Genomic DNA, 24,758 nt, shown 5'->3' on the forward strand with positions numbered 1-24,758 from the left:
CCTTTCTCCCTGCTTGGATGACTACATCAATTACGAAAATAGTAAAGAGATGGAGGACTCCCATCAGTCATGCTACGATAGTACTGGCCTGTGAGTCACTACTTAAATAAGATATAAAAGCTCTAAGATATGTGCCAAGTCTTTTGCAGCACAGATGTGTAAAGTGTTAAGTTACGTTTTATTTTTTAACTTAAAGGAACATTTAGAAGCTTGGGAAATACTGCAGAATTCTGAGAATTGTCTTTTTGACAATTAAAGTTCTTCCAGTAAACATTTTGCTCCCTGTTTTGGTTATCAGCTAGTTTTGGAGGGCATATATTAATTTATTAAAAATTAATTATAAATGTATTCTTAAATATTAGGCCTAGGCTACCCCCTAGGAGCTGGTCATCTAGAAAGGCACGCTATCAAGTAAAGCAGCAAGTACAATATGGAATAATTAGTACAATGAGCACTGGCCAAAATTATACAGCTGTTTATGAATGTATATAGTTAGTGCTTGTCTCCTTCACTAGATAGTTAGCTCCATGAGGACAAGGACCATTTTTGTTGTTGTTGCTATATCTATAGTAACATGCATTTTAGAAACTCAGTAAATATTTGTAAATATTTGAATAAATATAGCTGCAAGTAGGAGAGGGAGTCAAACTGTTGGGGAGGATAGAATCAAGAAAGGTTTGTTCAGGCAAAATTACTGAAATGATCATCTTGTTGTAGAGAACAGTGTGTCATCTGTCTCATGGTTTCTATTTTTTTGTCAATTCGATTTCACTAACCTTCTTGAGCATCTACTGTATACATGGCAGTGAACTATGTTCTCCTCTGTACCTTATTACTGTGCAGTGTACTGAGAGCTGAGGTCCATTTTCTATGTAATGAATATAAATTTTTCACTCTTAAATATTGACAATGTGATACCTAATTTCCATTTCTGAGAATATCTGAATATAGACTAAATGACATAAGAAACTCCAAAAAAACAATTAACACTGAGCACTGCACAATGGCCCTCCTATTTGTTGGAAATAGGTCATGTTTTAGCTCCTTATACAGCATTCCAAATTTCCCTGAAGATTACTATAGAGGCATAAATGATGCATCACTGGAAATTATCATGTAGCCAAAGCTCATACTCACAGAAGTATATGTTATCCTTCAAACAAAAAAATCCTAAGTTTGTCCTAACTTTATCTGACCCATTTTTATGCTTTGTAACATTAGTGAATGATATAATGTTTATGCAGAATTAGATAAACTTATGTTAAGTTTTTCACAAAGCTAAATAGTTGGTTGTTTGAATTTGGGGAGCACAGAAAAATAAAAACAAAACAGTAACTACAACCAATACAACCTTTGACTTTTGCTTTAGCACGTTAGTTAAGTAAGAACCTACTTGGTATTTGAAAGCTTTCAAAACTGGAATGAAACATATGAATTAGAAAGAAGGTAATTTCCTATTTTTTATCTGAAAGGGAGATATGATTTTATGCATGATCAGTGACATCATACCCTCATTATATTTCCTCCATGGATACAGTACTTTCATGAATTGGGCAGCAGCTCCCATCTTTCTTTCTATTTTTTAATTTTTTAAATAAAATATTTTAGATTCAAGAGGTACATGTGCATATTTGTTACATGGGTATGTTGTGTACTAGTAGAGACTGGGCTTCTAGTGTACCCATTACCCAAATAGTGAATATTGTAACCAAAAGGTAATTTTTCAACCCTTGCCCCCTTTCCACCTTGCCCATTTTGGAGTCCCTAGTATCTATTATTTCCATCTTTATATCCATGTGTACTCATTGTTTAGTTCCCACTTATAAGAAAAAACATGTGTTATTTGATTTCTTGTTTCTGAGTTAGTTCACTTAGGATAATGGCCTCCAGCTGCACCCCGTGTTGCTGCAAAGGACATTATTTCATTCTTTTTTATAATTGCATAGTATTCCATGGTTTGTATATGCCACATTTTCTTTATCCAGTCAACTGTTGATGGACACTTAGGTTGATTCCATGACTTTGCTATTGTTAACAATGCTGTGATTAACATACAGGTACAGGTATCTTTGTATATAATTATTTCTTTTCCTTTGGATAGACACCCAGTAGTATGATTGCTGGGTATAATGGTAATTCTGTTTTTAGTTGTTTTCTGTTTTAGTTCCATACTGTTTGCCATAGAGGTTGAGCTAATTTACATTCCCACAAACAGTGTATGAGCATTCCGTTTTCTCTGCATTCATGCCAACATGTTGTTTTTTGACTTTTTAATAATAACCATCCTGACTGGTGTAAGATGATATCTCATTGTAGTTTTAATTTGCATTTCTCTGATGATTAGTGATGTTGAGCATTGTTTCATGTGTTTGTTGGCTGTTCATATTTCTTCTTCTGAGAAATGTTTGTTCATATCCTTTGCCCAGTTTTAATGAAGTTTTTTTTTTTTTTTTTCTTGTTGAGTTGTTTGAGTAACTATTACTTTACATTTTGTTTTTCAAAGGTCTTGAAAGCCTAGTTTGGAAATGGTAACTTCCCTTTGTCTATTGTTAGTTATGCTGTGAACCAATCATTTAGAAGAAAATGAAATCACTAGTGAAGGAGGTCGTTATATTGGTATTACATGAATAAAGGGTGCGTGCATGTTTGCAAAATGGCAACTTGCAAACCTAATATTCTTCTTTACCTCTTCCTTATAATAAATAGTGAGCACTTAAAATGTTTAGGGAAAAAATAAATGTAAAATTGTACTTGAAAGTTTACCAAATTTTTTCAAAGGCCTTGGAGGAAGAGAAATGTGTAGATTTAAAGAATCATCTAGTGTTATCTTAACTGTATCTCAGGAAGTATCTATATAGTCACTCTCTGAATATGTGTATGTCAGGCTAAATCAGGCAGATAGATGAGCAGTTAAGTTCAGTTATCATTAGATTTTTTTTCTTATTAGAGTAATATTTTAATTCTAAAAGGATAGTTTTAATTAAGGCATATGGGTTTATTTAAACTAACAAATGATTATGTGTCATTATACCATTATAAACAAATCTGATGATCTTGGTGATTTCTTTAAGATTTTTAATCTCTTTGGTATTTGTCTAAGACATCAGGTGTCCAGAATATACTCTGCTGAGAAATCTTATGTCAGAGATTGAGAGTTAATATCTATGAGCTATTTTCCATGTTGTCTGAAGTGTTTTTAAATTGTATAGAATATATCTTTCTGAGAAATCTTCATCACATGTAAGAGTTGGTATCTGCAAGCTATTTTCTGTGTTGTCTGACAGGTTTTTAAAACACTAAAATAGCTATTAAAAAAAGAAAAAAAGAAACAGGAAAAATGTGTCAGTTTTAATGGTGCAGATTACCCATATCAGATTGTTACTTGGATTTCAACCAAGACTGAACTAACTAATTAAACAGAAGGCAAACTTTCTTCAAAACCATACAGAGCACTAGTACCAAGCTGAAATTGCAACTTCACTTATCAGGTTGTTTTTGACAGGATGTTTTGTGGTACAAGTGACAGAACCACAGCTAAACTAACTGGAATAAAGAAGAAACTATAGTCCTAGGAAGCCAGAAAGTCTGAGTGTGCTCTGGCCTTAGGCATAGCTCAGTACTGTGTTCAGTGCTCTCAATAGCACTCAGTTTTTCTTGTGTCACTTTTCTGCCCTGTCTGGGTGGTGAGGTCTGCTTTTCTTTCTCTAGGATTCTAGTGTGCAAAATATGAGCCTATGGTCAAAGGAAACCATTTTTTTTTTTCCTGTTACAAGAGAGATCTTGCCCATGAATAAAGCTAATCCAGAAGGAAACATTTATAAAAAAAAATGTTAATTGGCCAGAGTGTGGTATGCATTCACTTTTAGAAAAAGATGAAAGTTGTGTAAAATAAAAAGTGAAGAAAAAGAATTGTTTTTTGTTTAACTCCTTTTTTTTTTTTTTTTTTTTTGAGATAGTTGAGACAGGGGCCCACTTTGCCACCCAGGCTGGAGAGCAGTGGCACCATCTTAACTCACTGCAGCCTCGACCTCCCAGGCTCAAACCATCCTCCCACTTCAGCCTCCCAAGTAGCTGGGACTACAGGTGTGTGCTACCATGCCCAGCTAATTTTTCTATTTTTTTAGAGATGGGGTTTCGCCATGTTGCCGAGGCTGGTCTCAATATTCTGGACTCAGGCGATCTGCTTGTCTTAGCCTCCCAAAGTGCTGGGATTACAGGCGTGAGCCACCGTGCCTGGCCACATTGAACTCTTTTGAAGTGTACAGTTCAGTAGTGTCAACTATATTCATGTGTTGTGTAACACATCTGTAGAACTTTTTTATCTTGCAAAACTGAAACTCCATGCCAGAACAGCAACTCCCCATTTTCTTCTCACTCCAGCTCCTGGAAACTGCCATTCTATTTTATATTTCTATAATTCTGACTACTTTAGATATTTCTTATAAGTGGAATCATAGAGTATTTGTCTTTTTGTGACTGGCTTATTTCACTTAGTATAATGTCCTCACGTTTCATCCATATTGTAGCAAGCAATAAGATTTCAAAAGGAAAGGAAATTTTAAGATTTTTTAAAAGTTACTTTAAAAGGATATTCACAAATATAAAATGTTTTCAGGAAACTTAAGTTTATGACAACTTAAATTTATAACAAACATGGAGAAAGCTGATGGGACTGAAAATAACTTGAAAATGCACTGCTCTCTTATTATCTTTCAAATTCAAATTTATTCAAAATAGTGGACTCACCAAGAAAAAAGGCAGCAACAAAAATCACATCTATAGCCTTTGTACTACATGTTTTCAATACTGCTACTAATATATTTGGGGAGGAATTTCCTTAAAAAAGAGAGAGAGGCAAGAGACAAATTTTTGTTTTGCATCATTATTTTTTTAATTTAACCTTTTGTTTTGAAATAATTATCAATTCACATACAGTTGTAAAAAATAATACCAAGAGATTCCATGTGTCCTTTATCCAGTTTCTCTCACTGATAACATCTCGCAAAACTATATTCAAGTATCACAACCAGGACATGGATATAATCCACTGATCTTATTCAGATTTTCTTAGTTTTGCAAGTACTCTGTGTATGGGCGTTTGTGTGCATGTATACACACATGGACTTAGTTTCATGCAATTTTATCACACATCGTATAGTGAATTCAAAAGTAGAGTTTATAGATCAGATGTATCTATTATCAAGGTGCTATTATTTTTATAAATCTTAGTAGCAAAATGTTCTTATTTTATATGAAAAATATGCATACATGATATGAAGAAGAGCATACCCTATTATTCTTATACCAGATCATTGCTTTAAACAATTCATTCAAGCTGTATACACCTTTTAACGTATTTTCATTCTTTCCATAATTATAGAATGAAATATGTATATTTATTTTCCCTCAAATTATTTCTTTTCTTTAATATTGAGAATCAGGATTTTGTTTTTAATTTTACCATTATTACCAGAGAAGTAGGGCAAATTTTAGGAATCTTACTGTTAATATCTGCAGACAATAATTGAGGACAAACAATTGTGTTAATTTGAAAATTCACTATTTTACTTAGAATTTTTATATTCACTAGTCTTATAAAAGAAAGATTACTAGTCACTTTCATTAAGGACAATACGACTCTCCATTTAGTTATGTAACTAAATCATTGAAAATAAAATGGGTTTAAATATTTGCAAAGCAAACTACTGAACCCGTAGGTACATATTCACCATTATATTGTACACCACTTAAATGATTTTTTATTTTCTTATATGCCTTCACAATTTTTCTAATTTGCAGAGTGTTCACTTCCTAGTGAAAGAATGCCTCCTTCATCTCATATCTCCCAAATCCTCTTTCATCTCATATCTAAGAAGAGATACAAACAGATTTTTCCAAGTTAGAGGATCCCTTCTCTTAAAAAAAAAAAAAAAAAAAGTAGTGGCATAATGAAAACAAAAAAGCTTTCAGATTGAAGTAACTTCTTTACATAAGTAAATTAAGGAGACTTTTTTCCTTCATAGAGAAGACCAAAGATGTTCACAAACAGCTTTATCCATAATAGTATGGCCTCTTATTTCTCTTTCATTTCAACAGAGATAATTTAGTTTCTTAGTTTTCAAATTATGATCTGAAGTCAAATGATAGCTGTTGTAAATATATTTGAATCATTCTCTAAGGCAAATTTAATCAAGACCATTTTCATGTACTCATTTATTCAATACCTACATTAATAATATAAAAACAAATTTCAACAACTACAAAGATAACTACAATAATAATAACTAATTATATACAATAATAATAACTAAACGGTTACAATATACCACATTCTTTTCTAAATGTTTCAAATACAAGTACTCATTTAACACTAACAGCCACGCTATGAGGTATATACTATTTATTGTATTTCTTACTTTACAAATAGTTAAACTGAGGCACAAAAAGTTAAAGGATTTGTCCAAGGTCACATGTTTATTAAGTTTTAGAGCCTGGCTCCATCCATGGCATCTGGCTCCAGAATCTAAGCACTTTGTTGCAGTGCACATGCACCCCCCTGAATTACAATGAGACATACATGGAAAAGGCCTGTTCCTTTCCTTCAGGATATTTATAGACTTATAAGAGAGAAATGACAAACATCTATAGTACAAGACAGAAGGAGATTGGGGTAATTAAGACATACACTTGGAGGATTTCTGAGTTATTTATGGAATAGAATTTCTCACATGTAGTTGAAAAAGGTGGCAACATTTGTGATGTAATTCAGAGTTAATAGTGTGTTGACAGGATGGAAGAAAGAGAAAACAAGAGGCCTGGCAGGCAACAAGGAGAAGAGATTCTAGGAAGGAAAGGTGCCTGGGCTCCTTTAAGTGAGAACAACGAAAGGAAACAGCTCCTTTTTTATCAAGTGTGGGTCCCTTTCCGAAGATACAGGAAAATTTCTAACATAAGTCTCTCGGTTATGGATAATACTTACCAAAATGTGTATGTTACACAGATGATTATTTAGTGTAACCTAATTTTTATCAAAGACACATGACATGTATATTTGTTAAAACCTTAAGTGATCCTTTGAATTTACAATGCAAATCCAGAGTTTGGATCAAAATGCTAAATTTTGACTTTTTTCAAAATTTTTAAACAATTTTGATTTTCAAAAAAGATTGATGAGGTTGCTTATCAGCTTAAGGAGATATTGGGCTGAGAGGATGGGGTTTTCTAAATATACAATCATGTCATCTGCAAACAGACAATTTGACTTCCTCTCTTCCTATTTGATTACACTTTATTTCTTTGTTTTGCCTGATTGCCCTGGTCATAACTTCCAATACTATGTTGAATAGGAGTGGTGAGAGAGGGCATCCTTGTGCCAGTTTTCAAAGAGAATGCTTCCAACTTTTGCCCATTCAGTATGATATTAGCTGTGAGTTTGTCATAAATAACTTATTATTTTGAGATACGTTCCATCAATACGTAGTTTATTGAGAGTTTTTAGCATGAAGAGGGGTTGAATTTTATCAGAGGTCTTTTCTGCATCCGTTGAGATAATCCTGTGGTTTTTGTCATCGGTTCTGTTTATGTGATTGGTTACATTTATTGATTTGCATATATTGAACCAGCCTTGCATCCCAGGGATGAAGCTGACTTGATCATAGTGGATAAGCCTTTTGATGTGCTGCTGGATTTGGTTTGTCAGTATTTTATTGAGGATTTTCACATCAATGTTCATCAGGGATATTGGCCTGAAATTTTCTTTTTTTGTTGTGTCTGCCAGGCTTTGGTATCAGGACGATGCTGGCCTCATAAAATGAGTTAGGGAGGAGTCCCTCCATTTCAAGTGTTTGGAATTGTTTCAGAAGGAATGGTACCAGCTCCTCTTTGTACCTCTGGCAGAATTCAGTTGTGAATCTGTCGGTCCTGGGCTTTTTTAGGTTGGTAGGCTATTAATTACTGCCTCAATTTCAGAACTTGTTATTGGTCTATTCAGGGATTCAACTTCTTCCTGGTTTAGTCTTGGGAAGGTGCATGTGTCCAGGAATTTATCCATTTCTTCTAGAGTTTCCAGTTTATTTGCATAGAGGTGTTTGTAGTATTCTCTGATGGTAGTTTGTATTTCTGTGGGATCAGTGGTGATATCCCCTTTATCATTTTTTAATTGCATCTATTTGATTCTTCTCTCTTTTCTTCTTTATTAGTCTTGTTAGCTGTCTATCTTATTTTGTTCATCTTTTCAAAAAACCAGCTCCTGGATTCATTGATTTTTTGAAGGGCTTTTGTGCCTCTGTAGCCTTCAGTTCCGTTCTGATCTTAATTATTTCTTGTCTTCTGCTAGCTTTTGAATTTGTTTGTTCTTGCCTCTCTAGTTCTTTTCATTGTGACATTAAGGTGTAGATTTTAGATCTTTCCTGCTTTCTCCTATCGGCATTGAATGCTATACATTTAACACTGCTATAGCTGTGTCCCAGAGATTCTGGTATGTTGGGCCTTTGTTCTCTTTGGTTTCAAAGAACTTATTTGTTTCTGTCTTAATTCTGCTACTTACTCAATAGTCATTTAGGAGAAAAAATTTTAAAAAGATTGATGACTTTGCTTATCAGCTTCCGTGTAGTTGTGCAGTCTGAGTGAGTGTCTTAACCCCGAGCTCTAATTTGATTGCACTGTAGTCTGAGAGACTGTTATGATTTCCGTTCTTTTGCGTTGGCTGAGGAGTGTTTTACTTCCAATTATGTGGTCAATTTTAGAATAAGTGCAATGTGGTGCTGAGAAGAATGTATATTCTGTTCATCTGGGGTGGAGTGTTCCGTATATGTCTATTAGGTCCGCTTGGTCCAGAGCTGAGTTCAAGTCCTGAATACGCTTGTTAATTTTCTGTCTCATTGATCTGTCTAATATTGACAGTGGGGTGTTAAGTCTCCCACTATTATTGTATGGGAATCTCAGTCTCTTCGTAGGTCTCTAAGAACTTGCTTTATGAATCTGGGTGCTCCTGTATTGGGTGCATATATATTTCAGGTAGTTAGCTCTTCTTGTTTCAGTGATCCCATTACCAATACGTAATGCCCTTCAGCAAAGTCTCAAGATACAAAAATCAATGTGCAAAAATCAGAAGCATTTCTATACACCAATAATAGAGAACCAAATCATCAGTAAACCCCCATTCACAAATGCTACAAAGAGAATAAAATACCCAGGAATAAAACTCACAGAGGATGTGAAGGACCTCTTCAAGGAGAACTACAAACCACTGCTCAAGGAAATAAGAGAGGGCACAAACAAATGGAAAAACATTCCATGCTCATGGATAGGAAGAATCAATATGGTGAAAATGGTCACACTGCCAAAAGTAATTTACAGATTCAATGCTATTCACGTCAAGCTACCACTGACTTTCTTCACAGAATTAGAAAAAACTACATTAAATTTCATATGGAACCAAAACACAGCCTGTATAGCCAAGAAAATTCTAAGCAAAAAGAACAAAACTGGAGGCATCATGCCACCTGACTTCAAACTATACTACAAGGCTACAGTAACCCAAACAGTATGGTACTGGTACCAAAACACATATGTAGACCAATGAAACAGAATAGAGGCCTCAGAAACAATGCCACACATCTACAACCATCTGATCTTTGACAAACCTGACAAAAACAAGCAATGGGGAAAGAATTTCCTATTAATAAATGGTGTTGGGAAAACTGGCTAGCCATATGCAGAATACTGAAACTGGACCCCTTCCTTACACCTTATAAATTAACTCAAGATGGATTAAAGATTTAAATGTAAGACCTAAAACCATAGAAACCCTAGAAGAAAACCTAGGCCATACCATTCAGGACATAGGCATAGGAAAAGACTTCATGATTAAACACCAAAAGCAATGGCAACAAAAGCCAAAATTGACAAATGGGATCTAATTAAACTAAAGAGTTTCTGCACAATAAAAGAAACTGTCATCAGAGTGAACGGACAACCTACAGAACGGGAGAAAATTTTTGCAATCTGTCCATCTGACAAAGGGCTAATATCCAGAATCTATAAGGAACTTAAACAAATTTACAGGAAAAAAACAAATGCCCTATCAAAAAGTGGGTGAAGGATATGAACAGACACTTCTTAAAAGAAGGCATTTATGCAGCCAACAAACATGAAAAAAAGCCCCTAGTCACTGGTCATTAGGAAAATGCAAATCAAAACCACAATGAGGTATCATCTCACGCAAGTTAGAATGGTGATCAATAAAAAGTCAGGAAACAACAGATTCTGGAGAGGATGTGGAGAAATAGTAATGCTTTTACACTATTGTTGGGAGCGTAAATTAGTTCAACCATTGTGGAAGACAGTGTGGCAAATCTACAAGGTTCTAGAACCATTTGACCCAGCATTCCCATTACTGGGTATATACCCAAAGGATTTTAAATCATTCTACTATAAAGACACATGCACACATATGTTTACTGCAGTGCTATTCACAGTAGCAGAGACTTGGAACCAACCCAAATGCCCATCAATGATAGACTGGATAAAGAAAATGTCACACATATACACCATGGAATACTATGCAGCCATAAAAAAGGATGAGTTCATGTCCTTTGCAGGGACATGGATGAAGCTGGAATCTATTATTTTCAGCAAACTGACACAGGAACAGAAAACCAAACACCACATGTTCTCACTCATAGTGGGAGTTGAACAATGAGAACACATGGACACAGGGAGGGGAACATCACACACCAGGGCCTGTCGAGGAGTGGGGTGCTAGAGGTGGGATAGCATTACAATAAATACCTAATGTAGGTGACAGGTTGATGAGTGCAGCAAACCACCATGGCACCTGTATACCTATGTAACATGTATCTGCACATATATCCCAGAACTTAAAGTATAAAAAAAAGATTGAATTAAAATCCTTGTTATTTTGATTATGACATCTCTAATAACTTCCTTGTGTTTCTTCTTCATTTTCCTGTTTTAGTCATTTGCTAGTAAAGTTAACTAAGTTACACAATCACACATGTGTATCCTGTCCTTGACTCCCTATACTTCATAAGGGGCACATAATAATTTTTCATACATATATATGAGTATGTATATAGTGTGTGTATGTGTGTGTGTGTATATATATATATATATATTCATTTTTTATATTCTTTACTAACTGCTTCTCCAGATTCACTGGGTTTTCTATCAATTTCATTTTCTGAACAATCCCTTCCTTTTGCCTTCTTACCTTCTGGAATATCTGTTGGTTGCCCTTTATGTTCCCATTTGCACCATGTCTTCTCTTTCCTGATTTCCTCTCTGCTTGGGAATAACAAAGCTATTAATAATTCTCTGAGAAATGAGCTTGAAAGATAGTTCTTTGAGGTACAGCAATGACCTTATTTTCTCCTAACACTTCATTGATGTCTTGTTTAGCTATAGAATTCTGGTTTGAAGCCATTTTCATCTATATTTTGAAATGACTATTTCATTACTTTTTGTACTTCCAGTTTTCATTAAGAAGTCTATAGACATACTGCTTTTTGAGCCTTTTATCACTATCCTCCCAGGAGGCATCTAACATATCCTCTGCCTCAAGGCTCTAAAATTTCACAGGGGTATGCTTCATATGGGTCTAATTTCATCAGATTTAGCTTTTATAGAATAAGCCCTTTGAATTTGGAAACTCAAGCCCTTTATCTGTTGCATTTTGTGGAAATTTTCTTGAATTATTTTCTTGACAGCTTTTCCTCTCTGTTTCTCTGCTCACTCATTCTGGAACTACTGTTATTTGGATATTGTATGTCCTGAACTGTTCCTGTAATTCTTAAAACTTTTCCCACGTATTTTTCAGTTTCTGTCTTTTTGCTTAACTTTCTAGGAGATTTTATTACCTGTATTTTCCAACTCTTGTTTTGCATTTTGAAATTTGTTATATTTTAATCTTGATGCATTTTATGTTTTGGGTTTTCTACATGTGTACTTGATATGTGTGATTATGTGTGGATAGATATAATAAAACCTATAAACATGGATAAATATGGATATACTTGTGGTCTTTTGTTTTGTTTTGTTTTTTTGTTTGTTTTGTTTTTGTTTTTTTTGAGACAGAGTCTTGCTCTGTCACCCAGGCTGGAGTGAATGGTGCGATCTCAGCTCACTGCAAGCTCCGCCTCCTGGTTTCACGCCATTCTCCCGCCTCAGCCTCCCTAATAGCTAGGACTACAGTAGGCGCCCGCCACCTCACTCGGCTAGTTTTTTGTATTTTTTAGTAGAGGGGGGGTTTCACGGTGTTAGCCAAGATGGTCTCGATCTCCTGACCTCGTGATCCGCCCGTCTCGGCCTTCCAAGGTGCTGGGATTACAGGCGTGAGCCACCGCGCCCGGCCGTGGTCTGGTTTTATGTTCTTATTATCTTCCCTCACTTTTCTGAAGATAGTAATTCAATATACTTTTTTTTGGTTTTCTTCTTCTACCTGAATATTCTTAATTCCTTTTTTTTTTTTTTTTTTTTTTTTTTTTTTTTTTTTTTTTTTTTTTTTTTTTNCGCCATTCTCCTGCCTCAGCCTCCCGAGTAGCTGGGACTACAGGCGCCCGCCACCTCGCCCGGCTAGTTTTTTGTATTTTTTAGTAGAGACGGGGTTTCACCGTGTTAGCCAGGATGGTCTCGATTTCCTGACCTCGTGATCCGTCCGTCTCGGCCTCCCAAAGTGCTGGGATTACAGGCGCGAGCCACCGCGCCCGGCCATATTCTTAATTTCTGTAGAGATGGCTTCTATCCTTATAAACTGCTCAAGATTGAGCATAAGGGTTGAAAATCTGATGAGAAACTTTGAAAAAGTGACTTGGTTTTGTCAACAGTGACAAGGATATCGCTTAATTCAGAGATGATGGAAAATGAATATTAAGTTGGTTAATATTACTTTTTTGCTCAGAGAGGGTCAGTTGTCTGGCTGCACAATCTGACTGATTATTTTCACTCTAGAAAATTTTACTCCTGTTTCTGGAGGTTCCAATAAGGGTTTCTAAGATTCAGTTCAAGTTTCTTCTTGGCTTTGCCCATTGCAAGTCTACAATTCAGTTTTCTACACTTTGCTAAATCTATTACCACTTATCTGTGTGCAGTCAACTTCCACAATTATAGTGTCTTCCCCTTCTTTTATTCCCTATGTTTTTGTGTATACCTTTAAAGAATCACTTTATTACTGTCCTCATTGAATTCAATAAATAGTAAATGTGGAAATTACTGTTAAATGTACCACTTTTATTCAGAAGTCGACTTGAACTTTTTATCTACCTTCTAAAGGATTTTGTTCTTTTATTGAACATTCCGGGTTGATTTTATCTGGCACACACTGTAAGACGTACATTTAATGTAGATACGATACTCCTTTTATTTTAGTAACAGTTTCTTAAATTGTATCTTTATGTCTTCTGTTTTATTTTTTTTCAGTCACTCTAAGTATGTTTTTGGCTTTTCTTAGCCTACCCTCCTATCAGTATGATTTCTCTTTCAACTGTCATTAACTCTTTATTTCTATTTCATTTTCTTTAGTTTTCCTAATTTCTGCCCTTCTATACCTTAATAATAGCTTTCCACAGTGTCTGTTTTTTTCTGATTTTATTTTCATGCCTGTGATAGACTTTATTTTTTAATTCTTTCTTTATTTCTTTGTTCTTTGAGCTGACATTTCATCTTAGCATCACACCCCTGAGATCTTATATTTCTGCTTTGTTGTTTATGAAGATAGAGGCAGATGCTTTATACATTTTCAAAAACAGGTGCCTAATGTTTTTCTCAATTTCATGGCTTTTTTTCTGGGGGGAAAAGGCAGTGGTAGTTTTTCATCTAATTTTTTTTGATACTTCGTGTCAGTGTTACACTGTTTTTCTTTTTTAGATAAATGACTCATCTCTGAAAAAAACTGCATTATTCCTGGACAAGCTATTCACCATAGATTTATTTTGGTAGGAGTGTTTGCTATAATTCTTAGCTTGCTGATTTCCACAAAGAAAAGACATAGATTTTCTCTGCTGCTTCAGATTAAATCTGCTTCATGAAGCTAGGGTTTAAGTGTTTAATTCTTTCTGTACCTCTGTCTTTTCTACTTCTCTGAAACCAAATGTTGCCATCAGGGTTATTTTGCCTGCTCAGCTCACCTGAGTTCCTGAACTTGGAGTTGTAAATGTAGAGTATGTTTTAGGCCCTACATTTTCAGACAGTGTATTTTCTTGGTACTTTCTGAGATCTACTATCCTTGAACCCTTTGGGCACTGACATTGATCTACTTAGCCTCTTCTTTCCACCTGTTTCCAAATGATCCTGCCCAACCTCAGAAGCTTTTGGAAATTCCAAAAATATTTTGGTGACTAAAGGTATTTTGGTGACTATGTATTATTCCATCTCTTTGTTTTTAAAGCTAGAGTTAGCGGTATTTTATTTTTAGCATTCCCTATTGTTTTCTAAATAGCCTCATCAATGTATAATTTACATTCCACAAAATTTTCTCCTTATATGTACTACATTTTACTGATATTTGATAAGTTTATACAGTTACACAATCATTACCACAATCTAGTTTTACAAACTTTCCATTGCTCCGAAAGTTACCTTGTGCCTGTTAGTAATCAACTCCTAACTGTTTTGTTTTTGTTGTTGTTTCTTTTTAAGATTTTGAAGTTTCTCATTTAAGACTGGGCATGGTGCCTTATGCCTGTAATCCCAGACCTTGGGAGGCTGAGGTGGGAGGATGACTTGAGCCAAGAAGTCCAAGACCAGCCTAGGCAACATAGTGAGACCCAACTCTACAAAAAAAAAAAAAAAACTTGAAAAATTAGCCAGGTGCAGTGGCATGCTACTCAGGAGGCTCAGGTGGGAGGATTGCTTGAGCCCAGGAGCACTGCAATGAGTAGAGATCAGGCCACTGCATTCCAGCCTGGGCAACAGAGTGAGAACCCATCTCAAGAAAACCAAAAAAAAAAAAAAAAAAAAAGTTTCTCATTTATATAGCTATGATCATTTCAGAAATGACCTATGCTATGTTTTCATTATTAATAATTCTAAGAAGGGTAATGAAAGTTTAATACGGTAGAAGACTAAATAATTCAACATACAACTGCCTCTTGGTATTTATTCTTCTTCTGTTAGGTTTTTTATAGAAGATTTTCCTAGAGCCTCTCAGATAATCTTTCTCAGAGGGTGAGATCATGTGTGATACACTTAAAGCACTGGGGTCAGTTGGGACACACTGGTGTTCATTGCTGCTGTGATTTTGTTGTTGTGAAATGATTTTTCTTTGCAGTGTAATGTTCTGGAGGTTCCATGAAATCAACTGATAATTCTTTAAAGGAAATGAAGCCAGCGTAAACTAGAGGTTCTTAATTATTTCAAGCAAATTAATATAATTTTTAAAATAAATTTTACACGCTTTTTTCTTAGAACAATTTTGCTACATTCAAAATGTATCACGATCTATAGCAAAACTGAAAATCATGAGAATTCTAGTTTTAATTTTATTCTCATCACTCTCAGTAGACACTTGGTTGAATAATTCTGTTTCCATGAATTGTAGTTTTCTGAAATCCCCACAATAATTTGTGTTTCTCATAATAAGGCACCTAAATGGCATGCTAGATGCATTGAAATACTGAGTATGTGGCCAAATTTATAATTATTCCCATGCATTTCCATAAATGAACAAAGATGAATTAAGTGAACTAAAGGGTATGAATCTCATTCTCTGAAGACTCCTAGCTAAAAAGCACAATCTCAGAAGGAGGTTTGTTAAAGTGCTATTTACACACAGCTGTCATTTATTGAGTGCATTCTATTTGCCAGACACAATGCTAAGCACTTTATATAGTTTTTTTAATTTAATAATGCTTCAATCTCCTTTGAGATATTTGACATTTTCCCATTTTATAGACAAGGAGACTGAGATTTAGACTGGAGGCTTAGAAATGGTGAGGCAAGTATTCAAATCCATACCCTGATTCCATAGCCAAGCTTTTAAACATTCTCCCTTTTATCTTGTATAAATTGGACATCCCTCTATAGCAAATTAGGATATGCTCTATGATTCTTAATGGCAAATAACATAAATTCGGGATGCACTCATCATTTCTACCTAGAGTATGTATGAATGCACTGCTTTTAAAGATTGTCCCGGCCGGACGCGGTGGCTTGCACCTGTAATCCCAGCACTTTGGGAGGCCAAGGCGGGCGGATCACGAGGTCAGCAGATCGAGACCATCCTGGCTAACACGGTGAAACCCCGTCTCTACTAAAAATACAAAAAATTAGCCAGGCATGGTGGCGGGCGCCTGTAGTCCCAGCTACTAGGGAGGCTGAGGCAGGAGAATGGCGTGAACCCAGGAGGTGGAGCTTGCAGTGAGCCGAGATGGCACCACTGTACTCCAGCCTGGGCGACAGAGCGAGACTCCATCTCAAACAAAAAAAAATCATCCCTACCACTGTCTTTCCTCACTTATGATATTTATGCAAAGGGATATGTTGGCAACATAAGCACCATATAGACAGCAGAAATGATGATGTAAGTTACTTAGACATTTCAATACTAAAATATTATTTATTTTATAACATAATGTCATTTTTATCAAATTGTGCAGGATTAATCACTTCAATATCACTAAAGGAGCTGGACAAGCCTGCAATTTAACAGCTCACTCCTGAGCAATTTTTAAAATTTATTTTAGCATTTATCCTTTTCTTAGTAATGTAAAGCATGCCCTAAGAAAGAATAGTTTCAGAGAGCCAATATTCTTTAGAGATGGTATAATTAGTAATTTATACATGATCAGAATTTGTTTTACCTTCCTACATAGAAAGAAAAAAATCCTTGGGATGTTACATAGTGTAAAATATTGAAGCAATTTTAGGTAAAACATATTAATACTACACAAATTGAGATATATAGCCCACTGCAAATTATGGGTATAATTTGATTTAACATTGATCAAAAGTTTCATATAAAAGTTGTCATGTGTTTTCAGAAAATAAAAAAAATTGTATGCAACCAAGCTACTGCATCTTAAATCAAGTCCAAAATCTTTCTCAAAGTATCTACTGTTATATTCTTCAAAGGCAAATGATGTTTGTTTATCTGTTAGTAAAAATTTGTCCAAGTTTAGAAAATGAATCAGGTGAAATACCGTGGGTAAAGAATCTGCCATGGCATTAGTCATCTCCCTTTTAAGTCACCTTCTCTGGGAAAATCTCTCTGGTATCTTCTCTCTCTCTCTCTCTGTGTGTGTGTCTCCCTCTCTCTTTCTCTCTTTTTCTGTCTCTCTGTCTCTCTCTCTGTCTCTGTCTCTCTCTCCGGGCCCACACATCCACACACATTTATGAACATACATATATATGCATACTTTCAAAATAAATCCTTCATTAATTGGAGTATAGCAGATAAGTGTATCTTAAGCAGCAGTTCAGTGACTGTTCACACCTTAAATGTACACATATGACCACTACCTGGATAAATAAAAGAACATTACCAGCACTACTCCAGAAGCTTCCCTCTCTTTTTTTTTTTTTTTTTTTAGATTTCCCGGACTGCTGTAGATTTATTTTTATGTATATAGTTCTGACATTTCTTTTTTTTTTTTTTCATTATACTTTTAAGTGCTAGGGTATATGTGCACAATGTGCAGGTTTGTTACATATGTATACATGTGCCATGTTGGTGTGCTGTACCCATTAACTCATCATTTACATTAGGTATATCTCCTAATGCTATCCCTCCCCCCTACCCCTACCCCATGACAGGCCTCAGTGTGTGATGTTCCCCTTCCTGTGTCCAAGTGTTCTCATTGTTCAATTCCCACCTATGAGTGAGAACATGCGGTACTTCGTTTTTTGTCCTTGAGATAGTTTGCTGAGAATGGTGGTTTCCAGCTTCATCCATGTCCCTACAAAGGACATGAACTCACCTTTTTTTATGGCTGCATAGTATTCCATGGTGTATATGTGTGATGTTTTCTTTATCCAGTCTATCATTGATGGACATTTGGGTTGGTTCCAAGTCTTTGCTATTGTGAATAGTACCACAATAAACGTATGTGTGCATGTGTCTTTATAGCAGCATGATTTATAATCCTTTGGGTATATACCCAGTAATGGGATCACTGGGTCAAATGGTATTTGTAGTTCTAGATCCTTGAGGAATTGCCACACTGTCTTCCACAATGGTTGAACTAGTTTACAGTCCCACCAACAGTGTAAAAGTGTTCTTATGTCTCCACATCCTCTCCAGCACCTGTTGCTTCCTGACTTTTTAATGATCACCATTCTAACTGGTTTGAGATGGTATCTCATTGTGGTTTTGATTTGCGTTTCTCTGATGGTCAGTGACGATGAGCATTTTTTCATGTGTCTGTTGGCTGCATAAGTGTCTTCTTTTGAGAAGTGTCTGTTCATATTCTTCACCCACTTTTTGATGTTTTTTTTTTTTTTCTTGTAAATTTGTTTGAGTTCTTTGTAGATTCTGGATATTAGCCCTTTGTCAGATGAGTAGATTGCAAAATTTTTCTCCCGTTCTGTAGGTTGCCTGTTCACTCTGATGGTAGTTTCTCTTGCTATGCAGAAGCTCTTTAGTTTAATTAGATTCCATTTGTCAATTTTGGCTTTCGTTGCCATTTCTTTTGGTGTTTTAGACGTGAAGTGCTTCACAGCCAATATCATACTTAATGGGCAAAAACAGGAAACATTCCCTTTGAAAACTGGCACAAGACAGGGATTCCCTCTCTCACCCCTCCAATTCAACATAATGTTGGAAGTCCTGGCCACGGCAATCAGGCAGGAGAAAGAAATAAAGGGTATTCAATTAGAAAAGAGAAAGTGAAATTGTCCCTGTTTGCAGATGACATGATTGTATATTTAGAAAACCCGTTTGCAGATGACATGATTGTATATTTAGAAAACCCCATTCTCTTAACCCAAAATCTCCTTAAGCCGATAAGCAACTTCAGCAAAGTCTCAGCATACAAAATCAATGTGCAAAAATCACAAGCTTTCTTATACACCAATAACAGACAAACAGAGAGTGAAATAATGAGTAAACTCCCATTTACAATTGCTTCACAGAGAATAAAATACCTAGGAATCCAACTTACAAGGGATGTGAAGGACCTCTTCAAGGAGAACTACAAAATCTCTTCTTGATTCTTGATCATTATTCCAACAGCAAACCATATAGGTTAGCTTACCTGTTTCTGAATTTCACATAAATGGAATCATACAAAGTGTATTATTTTGTTATATGGCTTCTTTCATTTGTTTGTGAGATTCATCCATGTTGTGAGTAGTATTTCAAGTATTTAATTGACGTATTGTTTTTCATTACATGAATATACTACATTTATTCTGTTCTTGATGTAAATTTAGGTTATTTTCAGTTTTGGAGTATGAATAATGCAGCTATAAAAATTCTTCTATATATATGTAGGTGTATGTATGTATTTATATATGTATTTCTATTGGGCATATATCTAAGAGAGAACTACTGAGTCATAGGGAATATGTATGTTCATTTTAGTTGATACGCGTTTTCTCAGTGATAGAACCAAGTTACATTCTCACTAGCAGTATAAGAGAGTTCCAAACCTTCCAGTGCCTTGACAATGCATGGTATTATCTATCTGTTTAGCTTTAGCCATTTTTTTGTGGATCCATCATGTTATCGCATTGTCATTTTAAGTTGCTTTACCTTGATGATGAATAAAGTAGAGAATGTTTTTATATCTCTGTTGAGTATTTACATACTCTTTTGTGAAGTACTCTTTCAAGTTTTCTTTCCCATTTTTCTGTTAGATTTGTCCTTCCTTTTTTCCTTATTTGTACAAGTTTATTATTTATTCTGGGAGCTGGTTCTTTTTCATAAAATCTATTGAAATTTTTTTCTCCAGCTCTGTAATTGCCCTTTTTAATTTTCCTAATGGTGTTTTTAAAGAACAAAGTTCTTAATTTTAACATAATGCAAGGTATTAGTCTGTTTTAATGGTTAGTTCCTGATGCCCTATTTACAAAATCTTCACCTACCCTAAAGTCATGCAGATATTTTCATGTAAGTTTTAGAAACTTTTTAAAGCCTTTTTCTAAAATAAACCTTTATATTTACATCGACAGGTCATCCATTGTAGGATGTAAGAGATCAGTTTTTACTTTTTTCCCTTATATGAATATCCAACTGATCTGGCACTAATTACTTAAAAGACCACCCTTTCTCCAAACTGTAAGCTCTATTTTATATTTCTATTACTTTGCTAAATTTTTTCAAGTCTCTTCTTCCTACGTTTTTCACAAATCTCTTTTTATGCTTCTTGCAATATGTCTATCAATGATTTTATTTTTTTCTCCCTTTTTTCTTTAGCTCTGCCAGTTTAGTTTTTATCTTTTTTAAGCTTATTTGTGTATTAATTGAGTTATTTTTTTGAAGAGGCGGTTTTTTTTTTTAATTTGTGTACAATTTGTACCTGCTTCTGATGAGTATTCTTAAGTTTGCAGTATTTCTTTCTTCTTATTCATCAGTATATTTGCAGACATCTCATGATGCTGCTGGCCTTTTTTCTTCCTTTTCACCTCTTTCTCCTCATCCCATCTTTTTTCTTCTTTTTCTTCTTCATAATCACTTATCTTGAGTGGGTATAATGGAGGTATCTTAATTGACTAGCAGAAAAGGAAGAATCAGCTGGCGGTTTGAACTTTGTCCTCATAACTACATTTTTTTTTTCATTTTTGTTTCTGCCTGAACTAGTGAATTTGTTCTAGACTAGCAGAAAGCCTTTTTGTTTCATAAGGGTGTCAAGCATGTCTATTTTGGATATGATACTTTACATCAGGAGTGTAGATCAGTATAGTTTCTGTTTCACCTTATCTTACCAAGAACTTACTCTGTAAAAATAGTATATCAGGATGCTAAATGAAATTTAAGACTCCCCTGGCAAATAACCTCTTACTGTCATTCCAAACAACAGGTCACTGGTTTTCCTCCTTAGGGTGAATTCCTTATTTTGGAAGACTCATGCTGTGTCCATTCTGACTCTCTGCTTCTCCATGATCTGTTATGGGGTTATGGACATAGTCAATTCTTGTTTTATGTATAGCTAGAGGTTCATTTGCAATATTTGAGCCTATGAACCTGACATTTATGCTCTCACTCGTATATAGAAATAAAAAAGTTGATTTCATAGGACTAGAGAGTGGAATGTTGGTTACCAGGGGCTGAGTCAGCTGGAGAGAGGGGTTGGGGAGATTTTTGACAAATGATACCACATTTCAGTTAGATAGGAGGAATAAATTCAAGTGATCTCTTGAATAACATGATCACTATAGTTAATAACAATATATTGTATACTTTAAAATGCTGGAAAAAATAGATGATAAATGTTCTCACCACAATAATAACTACGTGAGGTAATGAATACATCAATTAGCTAGATTTACTCATCCCACTATATATATACATATATATATAGTGGGAAGTGTGTGTGTGTGTGTGTGTGTATATATACACACACACTTCCAAACATGTGGTACATGATAAGTACATGGAATTTCATCTACCAATTACAAATAATAAAACTATTTTAATTTTTAAAAATATAAATATTATAAACCATTTTTGTTATGAAATACGATACCAAAAATGTATTAACTATTTTCATTTAGATGCTTTAGTTTATTGCTGGTTTTCTTTTTAAATAAATCTTTTAAAATTAATCCTGATTTTTTTAATTTTACTTTTCAGATGCAACAACTGTTCCATGAAAATTATGAACACAATCGGAAGGGTTACATCCAAGACCTTCACAATAGCAAAATCCATGCAGCTATAACACTTCACCCCAACAAAAGACCTGCATACCAATACAGGCTGCATAATTACATGCTCAGCCGCAAAATTTCTGAACTTCGCTACCGCACCATCCAGCTCCACAGGGAGAGTGCCCTGATGAGCAAGCTCAGTAACACAGAAGTGAGCAAAGAGGACCAGCAGCTGGGAGTGATACCTTCTTTCAACCACTTCCAGCCTCGGGAGAGAAATGAAGTGATAGAATGGGAGTTCCTGACAGGGAAGCTCCTATACTCAGCAGCTGAGAACCAGCCCCCTCGACAGAGCCTCAGTAGCATTTTAAGAACAGCACTGGATGACACTGTCCTACAGGTAATGGAGATGATCAACGAGAATGCCAAGAGCAGAGGACGGCTCATTGACTTCAAGGAAATTCAGTATGGCTACCGTAGAGTTAACCCCATGCACGGGGTGGAGTACATTTTGGATTTGCTCCTTTTATACAAAAGACACAAGGGAAGGAAACTGACTGTGCCAGTGAGACGTCATGCCTATCTTCAGCAGTTGTTCAGCAAGCCTTTCTTCAGAGAAACCGAAGAGCTAGATGTCAACAGTCTTGTGGAGAGTATTAACAGTGAAACTCAATCATTCTCCTTTATATCTAATTCTTTAAAGATATTATCTTCTTTTCAAGCTGCCAAAGAAATGGGAGGGCACAATGAAAAGAAAATACACATTCTCGTTCCTCTCATCGGAAGATATGACATTTTCTGGAGATTCATGGAGAACTTTGAAAACATGTGTCTTATCCCAAAGCAGAATGTAAAGTTGGTCATTATCCTTTTCAGTAGGGATTCTGGCCAAGATTCCAGCAAGCATATTGAGCTGATAAAAGGATACCAGAACAAATACCCCAAAGCAGAAATGACCCTGATCCCAATGAAGGGAGAGTTTTCCAGAGGTCTTGGTCTTGAAATGGCTTCTGCCCAGTTTGACAATGACACTTTGCTGCTATTTTGTGATGTTGACTTGATCTTCAGAGGAGACTTTCTCCAACGATGTAGAGACAATACAATTCAGGGACAACAGGTGTACTATCCCATCATATTTAGCCAGTATGACCCAAAGGTAACAAATGGGGGAAATCCTCCCACTGATGATTACTTTGTATTCTCAAAAAAGACTGGATTTTGGAGAGACTATGGATATGGAATCACCTGTATTTACAAAAGTGATCTTCTAGGTGCAGGTGGATTTGATACCTCAATACAAGGCTGGGGACTAGAAGATGTAGATCTCTACAATAAAGTCATTCTATCTGGCTTAAGGCCCTTTAGAAGTCAAGAAGTAGGAGTGGTGCATATTTTCCATCCAGTTCATTGTGATCCTAACTTGGACCCTAAGCAGTATAAGATGTGCTTAGGATCCAAGGCAAGTACTTTTGCCTCAACCATGCAACTGGCTGAACTCTGGCTAGAAAAACATTTGGGTGTCAGGTACAATCGAACTCTCTCCTGACAGTCCAGGCAACACATTTTGCCTTTTTAAAGGGGAGTTTACCTCATTGTTGGTTGTTGTTATTTTTATTTTATTGTTATTTTTATTATTATTATTGTAATAATTTTATTTTGTTGTCCTGGTCTTAAACTACTCTTGGTTGTCTTCCTAAGGGTGTTTTTTGACCTCAAGCAAGAAGAGTCTGCAGTTCACTGATGTTTCAGATTTCTACTGAAGTCAATATGTGTTATTACTTTTATATATCTTTATTTGAGATTGAGTTAAATCATGGTAATCAAAATGACTTTTGAAACTCATTCATCACAAGAGACAGCTTAGAAGAATGTTCTCTTTGGGCTTAAAGATGCAATATCGACTTTTATTTGGTTTCTCAAATTCAATGTGATACAAATATTTACTGGTGAAAGGTACCACAAAAGTGCTTTATGCTTCCTATGGGGAAGGGACTCTGTAACATAAACTTGAGTTTTGTAATTTATACAAGGACTTAAATATATAGACAATAATTTTCTTCATCTTTAGAATTTTTAAAGTAAATGAACACCTATGATTGTATGTTTATTTTTTAAAAAAAGTTTTAAAAATTGAGGAGTTTTGTTCCACAAGCAACCGGTACTGGCTACCCTGGTCTTATGACAATTATGAGCTCCTCACAACTGTCTGCTATAAATGCGAATGAACTTTATTTTCTCAAGGAAATATGATTTAATTAAATATTCATGTACATTTTAGAAGCTTTATGAAATAATGTCCTTCATTTGCTGGCAAGAAGATAAAATATGACAGAACCTGTTTATTTAAAATAAAACACAGGTATAGCAGTATTCTTTTTCAAAAATGCCGACAAGGTTTTGTTGTTTCCTTTTACTCATACTTGATACGTTTCTGTTCATACTCACCAAAATATGCTTGCTGAGCAGGCTTGAAAAGTTAACAAGGGATTATGGTATGCTGTTTGTATTATTACCCTGGAAAACCTAGCCTTCATAGGTGATTAACTGAGCAATTTCTTTCTTTTTTTTTTTTTTTTTTTTTTGAGACAGAGTCTCGCTCTGTCGCCCGGGCTGGAGTGCAGTGGCCGGATCTCAGCTCACTGTAAGCTCCGCCTCCCGGGTTCACGCCATTCTCCTGCCTCAGCCTCCCGAGTAGCTGGGACCACAGGCGCCCACCACCTCGCTCGGGTAGTTTTTCGTGTTTTTTAGTAGAGACGGGGTTTCACCGTGTTAGCCAGGATGGTCTCGATCTCCTGACCTCATGATCCGCCGGTCTCGGCCTCCCAAAATGCTGGGATTACAGGCTTGAGCCACCGCTCCCGGCCGAGCAATTTCTTTACTCAATAATTTACTATCTGGGAGAAACCTCCTTCCTCAATCTCTTCAGCTTTGGGATCAAGTGAACCCAAGAACAGCTCAAAACTTGCCTTTAATATGGGTTGGTAGGTCTCTCA

At 35.5% G+C, this 24,758-nt stretch overlaps 1 protein-coding gene across 1 annotated transcript in view; it reads left to right on the forward strand.

The window, feature by feature from the left end:
- The window catches only part of CHSY3 (chondroitin sulfate synthase 3), a 285,277-nt gene extending 261,128 nt beyond the window's left edge, over window positions 1–24,149 (forward strand). The window contains exon 3 of the mRNA XM_025389380.1: window positions 21,749–24,149. Within this exon, the coding sequence (XP_025245165.1) occupies window positions 21,749–23,311 (1,563 nt within the window). The 3' untranslated portion in view covers window positions 23,312–24,149. The remainder of the gene's footprint in view (window positions 1–21,748) is intronic.
- Window positions 24,150–24,758: the final 609 nt, after the last annotated feature.

Source organism: Theropithecus gelada, chromosome 6 (assembly GCF_003255815.1).
Source record: "Theropithecus gelada isolate Dixy chromosome 6, Tgel_1.0, whole genome shotgun sequence".
Classification (NCBI taxonomy): Eukaryota; Metazoa; Chordata; class Mammalia; order Primates; family Cercopithecidae; genus Theropithecus; species Theropithecus gelada.